Genomic DNA, 13315 nt, shown 5'->3' on the forward strand with positions numbered 1-13315 from the left:
CAAACCAGATTTTAAGACAAATTTATACATAAATAGAGGTAATTCCAAAGGGTTCATATACTTTTTATTGCCACTGTATGTTTAACCTTAATAAAATATACAAATATTTGAAACATTCCTACTTTTGGTGAAGCACATGTATTACCAAATCAATATCAAAAAGTGTGAAATTCTATTTTGCGTAATAAAAATGAAGCCTACATTTTATTTTAGGACACTTAAGCACATTTTACTCCCCAAATGTACTTTTACTATTCTCATTGTTTTCAATGATGATTCTCATTACCATAACAGTCATTTGTACTGTATTACAATAAAAAGATGTAAATAAAAATGTTTTTTTCTAATTAAAACAGTGAAAATGAAAGGCACTACCAAGGGAGTAAACCTTGTCCCTAAACCCAACACTAACCCTACCCCAATCCTTACCCTAAATACTAACCCTAACCCTATAACTAAACCTTCACGTATGTCAACCTCAGTAGCAGCAAATGTTATTTTGTGAGGATTTATTTCCGAACAACATGTAGTAACACAATAAATACATTGTATTGTATTTATTTGAATTTTAGTACATAGCATTTAAAGACGCCTAAAATAAAGTGGAACCAAAAATCTGTTTCTTTTGAATTTGGTGTCAAATAGGACTTGAACATTTTCTTGCCAGGTTTCGTTACAATCACCCTATAAAACCTGAACTCCTAAATCTGATTTTGGTGAAACATTTGTACCAAATCTGTGTGCAAAAGACCCTTAAAGGAAACGCCTTAGTACTTTTTAATGGTGATTTGTTCAAGCCAATCATGCAATCACTAGTAAAGCAAGAGAAATGTGTTACCTGGTGAGAATGAGGTGTAATTAGTATGAGTCAGATGCTTCTTTCAGATCTGTGATCAAAGTTGAAAGCAGGTGTTGAAAGAGAGCGATTTTAAAGAAAAAAGATGAAACGCAAAAAATCAGTCAGGTCCATTTTTACACATTTCATATCTTCAAAACATGTCATATAATCTTCCTTACATTTTCCTTTCATTTGTGGTCTTGCATTTGAAATAGGGAGCCAATATTTTATTGACGGACAACGGTTATGTCAAGCTAGGTAAGAAAACGACAGACTGTTTTCACTTTGATATATGCATGCTGTAACATATTGTGTTATCAGTTCAAGTCATTAACTGTTGAGTGTTAATTGTGTTGTGTTGGTAACTGAGACCCATGTTTTCATGTTCGATTTGCTGTGGCATTACACAGCTCTCAAATTTCATAGTTCATAAGGTGTGCATGATTAAAAACATCTTGAATGAGAATTGCATGTGAAACTGTAGTAAAAGTGTTGTGATCTTTCTTCTCCTTTCGCAGCTGATTTTGGTGTATCGGCACAGATCACGGCCACACTAGCTAAAAGGAAATCTTTCATTGGGACTCCTTATTGGTATACACCATTTTTGTTTAGTTTAGTTTTTTCTGCATTTGTTGTGACCCATACTCAAATCCAGCCAGCATACATGCATGCAGTTAACACTTTACCTTATACATTAAATTTAAACCTATCATCCAGATGATGATTTGTCCTTGTTATTTGTCAGCTACACAAATAAGCATTTTGCTTCAGTGGTGACATAAATTGTATGTGTATAAATCTTTCCACGGTGGTTCATGAATATTTTGAGTGATGTTGTGGTTTGTAACTCATGCTAACAGGATGGCTCCAGAGGTGGCGGCCGTGGAGAGGAAAGGAGGCTACAATCACCTGTGTGACATCTGGGCTGTTGGCATCACTGCCATTGAACTAGCCGAACTACAGCCTCCCATGTTTGACCTTCATCCGATGAGGTCAGAGTTTATAACAGCAGTGTGGATCTGTACCAAAAGTACCATGATACAATGGTGGTATTAGATAGTAATTGAATGGTATTTACCTGGTAGGTACTTTAGATTTGTGGAATAACCGACTAAATGTAACATGTAAGTACTTGTAATTAGATTGCATTACATTTTTAAATGTGTGTCATCAAATTAGAGTTACTTTTGATTAATGAAATGATAAATATTACAGAATTACACTGCCCATTAGTTAACGACAGTAACTACGTAGTGCGCAATTTACCGATTATGCTCCTAGATTTTAGAACCGTGATCTAAAATATGTGCCATTGCAGAGCTGCCGCCTACAGTTTTTCACACTCAAATTTAAAAGCTCACTATTGTATTTGTTTACAATATTATGATGAATAGAAGAAAACGTTGTTTTTGTTGTCCTAATTATGTAAGCATATAATTCTGGTTCTGTTCACTCCATCTCCCCCCAAAAAGTCTTATTTTATCACCTTCCGTCACAAAATGCCAATCTGAAATGTAGGTGGCACTCTAATGCATTTTAGCTCTTGCAGATGTGCTCGTCCATAGACATTCAGGGCTCTATTTTCGGGAGTGCGTGAAGTGCAGCGCAATACGCTACGAGCGTGTTAAACGTCATATCCAATTTTTGTGAGAATGCTAATTCGAAGCGCAATTTTTGTGCCAGCGCAAAGCGCAAATGGCCTTGGGTGTTTGCACTACTCTGGGTGTAGGTGCGCAAACTCTGGGTGCATTGTATGTAAATAAAGTGACGCAAAGCGCAATTTGCTCTTTTCCTAAGAATTTGGTCATTGCGCAAAGACGTTTCATTACCTTCTCTTAACTCAGCGTGAAGTCCAAATTAAATTCCTGCATTTGCGGTTTGGAGATTTCACCAGCAGGTGGTAATAAAGTTAATTTCCAAATTCTGAAAGTACAGAACATCAAATAATGTCCTTGATGATCGCTATTGAAGCCTGTAAGGAGGTTCAATGGAAAGGAGGAGGCGAGAACCGGCTTGACAACTTAAATAATAATTTAATAAACAACTTAAACAAAACACACAACCAAAAACACACAGTACTGCTGATGCAATTCTCTCTCTCTCGAACTGTCATCCCCGGCCGCCTTTATCCCTCGCGCGCCCCATCAGGCTGATTGGGGACCGGGTGTGTCTCATTCCAGCCCGGCCCTGCCCTCTTCGGCTCTACACTCCTCCTGGCGTTGCCTCAGGCCGGGGAGCCCCCAGCATGACGTACACCCCCCACCCTTCCTTTCCGGGGGGGGGGCGGTGGCGTGCCTTACGCCCCGACTGCCGGCGGGTCATCCCCGCCTTCCTCGACCTGGGAGGAGACAGGAGGGGAAAAACAACTAAACAAAATGGCGAGGGAAAGGCCAACACGGAGCGACAGAGAGAGAGAGAGAGAGAGAGAGAAAAAAGAAACTCACCGGTTCTCTGATGCGCCGTCACATGGTCCTCGATCACTACTCCACCCTCTCAGGCGGACTGCAGCCGCTCCTCCCCGGGCGAACCGGAGTCAGACCTCCGACCCCCAGCGGACAGAACGCCCCTCCGCGTTCCCGGCGTCCCGTGGGGACACTCCTCTGCCCCTGGCAGTGGCCCTACCACTCCAGGCGGTCGGGGAGTCACTTCCCTCCACCCCCCGCAGACGGCGGTCTTCTCTCGACCCCTCCGCGTTCCCGGGGGACGGCAGGGCACTCCTCCGCCCCCGGCAGCGGCTCCCTCGCTCCAGGCAGTCGGGGAGTCCCGTCCCCACTCGCCTCGCGGACGGCGGCCGTTCCCCGCGTCCGGGTGGTCGGGCTACTCCGTCCCCCGTCGGACGGCAGCGGCGCTCCCCTGGGTGGACGGCAGGGCACTCCTCCGCCCCCAGCAGCGGCTCCCTCGCTCCAGGCAGTCGGGGAGTCCCGTCCCCTCTCGCCTCGCGGACGGCGGCCGTTCCCTGCGTCCGGGTGGTCGGGCTACTCCGTCCCCCGTCGGACGGCAGCGGCGCTCCCCTGGGTGGACGGCAGTGTCGAGGACTCTGCGACGGGAATCCCTCCTCCTTCCCGGGTTTCGGCACCAGTGTAAGGGGGTTCAGTGGAAAGGAGGCGGCGAGAACCGGCTTGACAACTTCAATAATAATTTAATAAACAACTTAAACAAAACACACAACCAAAAACACACAGTACAGCTGCCTGCAATTCTCTCTCTCTCGAACTGTCGTCCCCGGCCGCCTTTATCCCTCGCGCGCCCCATCAGGCTGATTGGGGACCGGGTGTGTCTCATTCCAGCCCGGCCCCGCCCTCCTCGGCTCTACAAAGCCATTTGTTAAATCCAAAAATAATGAGATTTGTGTTACATATATATTTTTCAATTATTATTATTTTTATTGTTATGTTTAAGCCATTGCAAAAGGGGCCGGTGGAAGAAGGAGAGAGTAAAATGTTTGGATTTGTTATGATTTTTATGACCACTTCATTATTTTGATTATATTTTCGTTTCATTTGAAGTGTAATTTGAATTTAGAAATATTTCTGGTTTATTTTTTCGTTTTTTAATAAATTAATAAATGTTTTCAAAATCAATGTCGACCGGTAGAAGTGAAGTGCGTTCTGATACAATCACTGCTAATACTGGCCATGATTTGTGTGTCAGTAGATGAAAATGATTAATAATACTTACATTCTCTGTAATTTAACGGAGCCTACATCCACATCCTGAACCACATTTTCCATGCATATAAAAGGAACTTGACAGGGACATTGGATTATTCACAAAAGCAAGCTCACAGACAAGTAAATAAATGGCTCATTTTTTAGAAAACTGCCTAAGGTTAAAGCAGATATAAAGTTTTTAGCTATTTGGGGCTTACCGCAGCAGTGATTGCCTCATAAAAGAGACGTTTGTGTTTGATATCTTACAAATATCATATTTCACTTTGTGTTTCTTTTGAAAATCTTCCAAACTGTGGTATTAGGGCAACACAATAAACTGTATAGTTGCATTCCAGAAAATGAGAGCTTTCATTTGATATGATTGTCTATGTAAGTGCTATTTGAAAGACTTTTCTATTCATACCACATGACTTCAAGGTGGCGCTAATTTGCGACTTGAATGTGTTCGGGCCTTATTTTGTTATTTTATGTAACATAAATGCAGAAGTGATTATCTATGAAAAGATGACTATCTATGAAAAGTTCAAATTCTAAGCTTTCAGACGATACTCCGTATGCCAGACTTACGTATTCAGGGACTTGAGCATTTTAAGCGTAAACTTTTTTCACGACATAGTGCCCCCTTTTGGACCCACCGGCATGTCCGAAGAGTTGAAGAGGCTAAAGAAACAATGTCATAAAAATCAACCGGTTCTAGAATTTTTTTAAAGAGCACCTATTATGGTTTTTCAAATATGACCTTTCATGTAGTGTGTTATATAGCTGTTTGTGAATGTAAAAAAGTCTGCAGAGTTTCAAAAATCAAAGTGCACGACAAATGGAGTTATTGACTCCCAAAAGAAAGAACCGATTCTGAACACCTGAAACGAGTCGTTAGTAATTCCAGACTTACTTCCTGTACTAACCTACGTATATTGTTAACAAAAAACCCGCCTCTGGTCTTCATTGGCTGCTCGCGAACAGCTTTGACCCGCCCTCAAACACTACACTAAGCGGTAGACCAATCACAACAGACTGGGACATCTGACCAATCAGAGCAGAGTAGGCTCTCTGAAAGGAGGAGTTTAGAATGAATCCTTTAGAACGGATCATTGAACGAGTCATTTTTGACACTGGGAAAAAAAGTAATGCTGGAATTTAAATTATGAGCAAATTAAAGTGTTTTTTGACCTTGGATGCATGTAAATCTATTGTATGAGACCTTTAAAACAAAATTAGGCTCGTTTAAAAACCATAATAGGTGCTCTTTAAAACAGTTGAACCTTTTCTGAATAAGCCCCCCCAAAAATACGTATTTTTATTTTCACGGTGGAGAATGAAAGCATGAAGCGATTTGATTAACTGAGATGATTTAATGATTTAATATAGCACATTTTTCTCCTTCAAGGCACATTGTTATGCTTGTGACGACACCTACACATTTTTCTTTCTGCAGAGCTTTGTTTTTGATGACGAAAAGCAACTTTCAACCCCCCAAATTAAAAGACAAAGTTAAATGGTAAGTGTAAAATCTTTAAAACCAAGAGAGATTGCAATGATTTTAAGTCTCAGTTTTATATGCCTTTATTTATATGTATTCCTTAACATGATTTTAATTCCATTAATCACCTATGAAATTGGACGTAAGCACTCTCATTTGCCCTAGACGGTTGCTTTTATGAATTCTGATAAGGTTGGACTTGACATTCTCTTATCTGGACTGATTATGAATCTGCTCAGGTCATCTGCTGAATACTTTCTTCTCTATTATCTTGCAGCTCGGTTAAATCAAATTAGTTAAATTACATTTAGAGCTAACACAGGGTAACTCAGGGTTGCAATGCCTGTTATATATGAGATTTATTGAGAGACCCCTTTCTGTGTTCTCAAGGACCAATAATTTCCACAATTTTGTGAAATTGGCGTTGACGAAAAATCCAAAGAAAAGGCCATCAGCTGACAAGTTATTGCAGGTGAGCATCTTAAAATGTGCTATTTCTCAACATGTTATATTCCAAATTTATATTTTCATTATTTTTGATTAAAGGTGAAGTGTGTAGTTTTATAATGTTAAAATACTTTCTACTATAAGCCATTTGTCGGTTGATTCCCTTAAAAGTGTAAACACGGTGAAATTTGATATCTTCAATGAACATTTAACATCTTGCCTCGGCATGTCAACCATTTCTACCCAGCATCCCTTTGTGTCCCAACCGTTGAGTCGTACATTGGCGATAGAGCTCCTTGATAAGGTCAACAACCCCGACCACTCGTCCTACACAGACCTGGATGATGATGATCCAGAGCCCGAGGTACAGTACTGTATATGTCCCTGTGTGATTCTCCAACTATCACTTCAGGAATGAAGTCTGACCCCTTTGGGACTATTATTCACAAAGAGAGCACAGAAAAGTCCAGCTAATGGAACTGATGCTTTCTTTCAGTGGAGTTAGTTTCACGAGCAGGCCCATCAGTTTGATGAGCCTCATGAGATCGACAACAGCTTTATTTGTTTGATATGTCAGCCAATTTATTGAGGTTATATTTTTAAATGGTTTACTATCACTATTATTAGATCGTAACAGTTGTTGTAATGGCAGTCATTCATTTTGATTGTGTGTAAAGACTGGATTACTTTTCCTTTTTCACAGTCTGACAGCGAAAATAACATTTTTTAAAAGGCTGTTGTTGCCACGCATTTTATCTCTGATTCTACTTTTCCACCAAAATGTTGATGGTTCTCTTGCCGGAGCTGGTTTTAAGCTGAAGGATCTGTGAGCCGCTATCAAAACCGACCCACGTTACCACTGACTTAAGAGCAGAACGATGACGTAACTGAACATGTTTACATGCACTTAAGAAAACGGTTTATTCCAGGGTTTTTGCTGAAAGCGGCATTCTGAAACGTCATGTAACCGAGAACGCTGATTTCCTTACGCCGTTTAAGGGATTAAGAGAAAGAGGTTTAACAGGTTTCTCCTCGAGAACGTTGCTTAATACGGCCATGTAAACACATCATTTGAGTTCTAAAAGGTTTTTGAGGAGTGCACATGTGCGTGGAACAGACCGGAGAACAAACGTCATAGGATGGAGCCCAAAAACAGGTCAACACAGCGGAAATAATTCAACATTTCTGGGACTACAGTGGGAAAAGCACATACTGTACACTTTAAACTATACCCATTTACACACACACCATTGTAAAATATCGACGGTCCCTCACGTTCGTGTATATGCGCTTGTACGTTGGGGGAATCCCAGAGTTTTACAGTAAGAGGGAAAACCCGATATATTGCAGCGCAGTTCCAATGCATATCGCTGTGTAGAGTTAAGGAAACAAACACAGCAACAACTCTGGAATATCTGGAAATAAAGCGAAGCAACGGAGAATAAAATAGTAGTCTTTTTCGGATACCATGTTTGTTTGTTACAGAAGCGTTGCGGGGAAATTACGATGCTGTGGAGAAAGCTGCTTACTGACCGAGCCGCATGTTTATGGGAGTACGCCACTTATACAGTGCATGTAAACCGGAATGCTACTTTCTTGCAATAAGCTGTTTTCTGGTGTCCATGTAAATGTAGTCACTGTATGCAGCACTTTGCAGTCTTTCAAAGTTTTGTAAACCAACATAATTTATTTCAGCATCTTTATAATGTCACAATCTTTCAAAAATTAAAATGAATAAAATTCATAACAAATTGATATTTGTAAATAATATGATTTTATTCTAGACGGAGGAGGAAAATAAACTGGTTGGAGTTTGTTGTACTGTATGTAGGAATAGGATGTATGGCAACTGAATACGTGTCATCTCAATCTAGTATTTTGCCTTTGTGTCAGTGTTGCCAGACTGACTTGATTGTGTGAGGATATTATCAAGCCTCTCTGCCTCTGATGTTAGAAGTTCCTGGTTTGAGACCTGCAGGTGTTACGCGGCTTCCACATGACTGGCATCAGAGCGTCAACGCACCACTCAGCGCCAGCGTCAAATGCCACTTTGACGTCCACATGAAAAACATTGCACAATGCCAATGTTTGCCAGGCAATAAAGCAGGAAGTGTGTAAAAACATGTATTTGGACTTGAGAGAAATGGTCCTTACAATTGCTTTGATCATTGCATAAAGTAATAAGAGGACTTGTTTACATTGAGGTCTTTTAGGATGTTCTTGGAGAATTTACATTATACATTTCCATTTTTTCTTTTTGGTTACACTTTCTATGAAGCCCATATTTATAATGCATTGCAATACACCTTCTAATAAGTTATAAGTTATATATATATAAAGGTATAACTATGAATAGGTGAGTATTATAATTGTGGTTACAATTATTTATGAGAAGTTATAACATATTTTAAGGTGTATTATGAGACATTATTAATGCATTATAATGCTTTTACAATGCATTATAAATTTGGGCTTCATAGAAAGTGTTACCTTTTTTTTAATTTTTTTTTTTTTTTTACATTTATGCATTTGGCAGATGCTTTTATCCAAAGTGACTTGCAGTGCATTCAGGGTATACATTTGATCAATTTTTGTGTTCCCTGGGAACTGAACCCATGATCTTGCTTGCCCCATGCTCTACCAGTTGAGCTACAGGAACCCCATTTAAATTAATTCAAGAACTGAGGTGTCTGGATGATCAGAAATACAAAGATAAATATTTGTAAATAAAAAGAAATTGAGACATTCAATATCACTTCATAAATTTGGACAGTTTTTAAATATTTCTTGTTGCTTTGTACTCTTAAAGACATCATCAGTGATACAAAAACATGAAAATTACTACGGTGTTAAGTTGGACTTGTCATTGCAAAGACAGACTTGGTGTAGACTGTATACAAATTGCCTGGTAATCATTGGCTGACGCTTTGAAAAGTCCGTGGCAACGGGACCGCGACGTTGAATTCGGCAACGCTGGCACACGATATGTGGAAGCCCCTTTTGGGACCAAATTTTCCAGTCCAGAACCAGCTTTTCTTTCATGGAAACATGTGGACTGGTTCTAGATCAGGCGCCGGCACCAGTGTCAGAAATTAACTTTTACATAAAGGGGCAATATTTGCTTTTAGATTCGATTTTTAGAAGCATTTTTTACGTTTATGAGGGCAACTTACAATAAGGTTCTATTGGTTAACATTAGTTAATGCAGCAGGTATCATAAACTTACAATGAACAATTTTTGTTAATGTTAATTTATCTAAATTCTGTTGTTCATTGTTAGTTTGTGTTAGTTCATAATGCATTAACTAATATTTACATATACACTTTTTAATTAAAAAAGTATATTTTGCATATGTAGAAATTTGTCTCCCAATTTGGAATGCCCAATTCCCAATGTGCTTTTAAGTCCTCGTGGTGGCGTAGAGATTCGCCTCAGTCTGGGTGGCGGAGGACGAATCCCAGTTGCTTCTGCGTCTGAGACCGTGAACCCGCGCATCTTATCACGTGGCTTGTTGAGCGCGTTGCCACGGAGACACAGCGCGTGTGGAGGCTTCACGCCATCCACCGTGGCAACCACGCTCAACTCACCACGCGCCCCACCGAGAACGAACCACATTATAGCGACCACGAGGAGGTTACCCCATGTGACTCTACCCTCCCTAGCAACCGGGCCAATTTGGTTGCTTGGGAGACCTGGCTGGAGTCACTCAGTACGCCCTGGGATTCGAACTAGCGAGCTAGTGAACTCCAGGGGTGGTAGCCCCGAATACATCCTTGTTGTAAAGTGTTACCCAATTTGTCAAGATTAAGAATTGATTACCTCTTACCATAAGGATTAAATAAATATTAATGCATATTTTATGCCATAATACATATAACTACAACTATAATAGAATATTAAGAACTATTTCAGATGTTACATTACAAGGGCATTTATTTGCTCCCACATTTTGGATTTTGGGGTCATTTTTGTAAATTTTTGGTGCCCCTTAATTTCTGACCCTCACCAGCACTCAGTCATTAACAAAGTGGCATCACTATAATACCCATTTCCTCAAGCGTCCATCCATCCTCACTTGATTTCTAATTTATTTTTTCCTCCCCTTTGAAGTTTAAATACAGAGGCTTGTTTTTACCAGTGTCTCCTCTCTTCCGGAGAGTCTTTGCAGCTCGAAGAAAGGTACCAGAGATGCTTGTTTGAGTGTGTTTAATCCTCTCATAAGGTGCATTGCATCATCTGGAAATGTTTTGAATACGTGTTTTTTTAGTTAAATTGTGTGTTGATGACGGGCATGGTGTGTAAACTTCTGTTCTCATAAGAGAATAGTTTTTCCTATAAATTTTCTTTATCAAAAGCTCATTCAAGGGGATGAATTTATGCTACGTTTTTAATAGCCTGGTCAAATTTGTTTGTGCATGAGGTGTGTTTTCTTCTTTGCAAATAGCTGAAATGGGTGTGTGTGCATCTTTATCCGTGTGTGTGTGTGTGTGTGTGTGTGTGTGTGTGTGACTGAGAGAGAGTTACAGATGTTTTAGGAAGTTTGGCACTCTTATCAGAGTGTTGATCCCTAAAGGAGTCGGAAGCTCACTTTCAAAGCTGTTTTTAGATGTGTTACCAACAGATTTTTGTCTGTTTATACTGAGGTTTGCTTCAAGGTTTCCTTCAAAACATCAATATCAATTACATTTTAGTGAAATTTAACCATTGAATGCGAATTAATTTTTAATTTTATGTTGAATCTCACGCAGACCCCTCAAGAACATGTCCAGGTCATATTTTACCCTAAAAATAACATGAGTAATTACATTTTGCAAAATCAAGCCTATTTTTAGAACCAATAAGATGTTTTGCATTGCCATGTTGTTTTCAACTTTTGTTAACTCATGCACATCCCGCCCCGAAATCCTCATTAACATAATGTGTCCAGATGTTTCACTTTTGAGTTTGTTTGTAATTCTCATTAATTTAATTTTGTAATGCAGTATTGAAAATCATCTTGTGTGGACAGAATTATTGTTTTTAATTCATTAAAATCATAAATCAAAGGCAAAACTACTTTGTATAACATAAATATAACATTTATATAATAATAGCAATTGTTTGCATATACAATAATATATTGTTTTATAATAATACATATAATTTACATATATAATATATTATCATTTTGTATTTTTCAATGAGAATGAGGAGAATGAGTTTTTTTGGGGGTTTTTTTTTTTTCGATTATGGCGTTGAGAATTGGGAGTAAATGTGCGTAATTGTCATACATTTTTTTTTGTCAAAATACAAAAATCTGCCCTGAAATCCTCATTAGCATAATGCTTCCAGATGTTTCACTTTTGAGTTTGTAATTCTCATTAATCTCATTTTGTAATGCAGTATTGAAAACCATCTTGTGCAAACAGAATTATTATTTTTAATTAATTTAAATCAAAGGCAAAACTACACACATGTATTATATAAATATAAAATTGTATATAATAATAATAATAACATAATTGTTTGCATATACAATAATATATTATTTGATAAAAATTATTATAATTTGTATATATAATATATTATAATTTTTAATGATATTATTTGTTTTTTTAATAATAATTAAAAATATATATATGGTTATGAGAATTGGGAGTAAATGTGCACAGTTGTCATAAAAATAGTGTCAGATTTGTTTTTTTTTGTTGTTTTTTTTGTGCAATAGAATTATTTTTTGCTAAATATTATTTTGTTTTCTCTTTTGATTTTGGGGTGAAATATGACACAGACATGTTCTTCATGGGATTCAGCCTTGGGTTTAGTCAGTTTTATCTCATCCTAATAAAATTAACCGTCTGGATGTATTTGTTGTTATTATTAAGGCTGTTGAATTAATAATATGATATGCCGATTAAAAATCAAATTTAATGCAATTAATTGCACATATGCATTTTTGCTGAGAAAGGCCCTCAAATAAGAATAATTAAATATATAATGATTAAATAATTATAAATAGTTATATTTAAATAATTATGAGTATAATATATTCTATAAATATAATAATTCAGATAACTAAAATGCATTACATTATTGTGGCAGACGAGTAAAGCATTGATTAAACAATACAAAAAGTGTCTTTAGAAGGTAATATATTATTTATTTCAGTATTATTGAAAATAAGCCAATCATTGGTCTACAGTGCACTGAAATCAATTTTGCAATTGAATTCGTCAAACTGTCCCAGATAGATTTATTATTAGTGCTTTTCTAAGGACGCTTTTGGAGCGTCTCAGTTTGGTTGCGTTGCATCATAAACACTGCGTTTTTTTTTTTTATCGCTTTTTCATCCTGCATTTGGTATTGCACTCCATCCAGCTGTGTTTACTTTGAATACAAGAATGTATTTCATCTTGTGCTGTCGCTAGTGCGGTTTGTTGTCTATACAGCTGGAGTTTTGCTTACTGTCCCCTGCTGAAAACAGGTGGTACTTCAAGCTTGAATTGCTCCGATAGCAGGAATATTCCTTATTACAGTCCAGGGACATGATTAATTTCGTTAATAAGTTTTATTTTTAAAACCCTTTATTTTTATAAAATTCATTGCACTAGATTGTTTTGGAAAGCACAATTCATATTTTACTTCGCCATTGTTCCATGTGGTCCTGTTCAACTAAGTGGTGTGATAGAATATTCACAGACGAGGGAAGAGCGTAGTGTTTGGCATGCTGTCTAATTCTGTTTCAGAGCCCTGCTGTGTCCTTGTTGTCTGAAGGTCGTACGTCTGTTCCTCTTTCTTATCTCTCTCCATCACATCTACTTCAGTCCAGCTGGTGTGAGACTGGAGTGAAGGATGTCCTTCAGCAACCGTTTTGTTTCATGGGGCTGTCAGCTCAGCCC

The 13315-nt window shown here is 38.4% G+C and overlaps 1 protein-coding gene across 4 annotated transcripts in view; it reads left to right on the forward strand.

Annotated features, from left to right (window-relative positions):
- The window catches only part of LOC127425794 (mitogen-activated protein kinase kinase kinase kinase 3-like), a 125012-nt gene that overhangs the window by 64513 nt on the left and 47184 nt on the right, over nt 1-13315 (forward strand). For all 4 annotated transcript variants that reach the window (XM_051672048.1, XM_051672050.1, XM_051672049.1 and 1 more), the window contains exons 7-12: nt 1054-1096; nt 1357-1429; nt 1699-1830; nt 5945-6007; nt 6380-6461; nt 6684-6800. In XM_051672048.1, the coding sequence (XP_051528008.1) occupies nt 1054-1096; nt 1357-1429; nt 1699-1830; nt 5945-6007; nt 6380-6461; nt 6684-6800 (510 nt within the window). The remainder of the gene's footprint in view (nt 1-1053; nt 1097-1356; nt 1430-1698; nt 1831-5944; nt 6008-6379; nt 6462-6683; nt 6801-13315) is intronic.

This window comes from Myxocyprinus asiaticus, chromosome 35 (assembly GCF_019703515.2).
Source record: "Myxocyprinus asiaticus isolate MX2 ecotype Aquarium Trade chromosome 35, UBuf_Myxa_2, whole genome shotgun sequence".
In the NCBI taxonomy this organism is placed as follows: Eukaryota; Metazoa; Chordata; class Actinopteri; order Cypriniformes; family Catostomidae; genus Myxocyprinus; species Myxocyprinus asiaticus.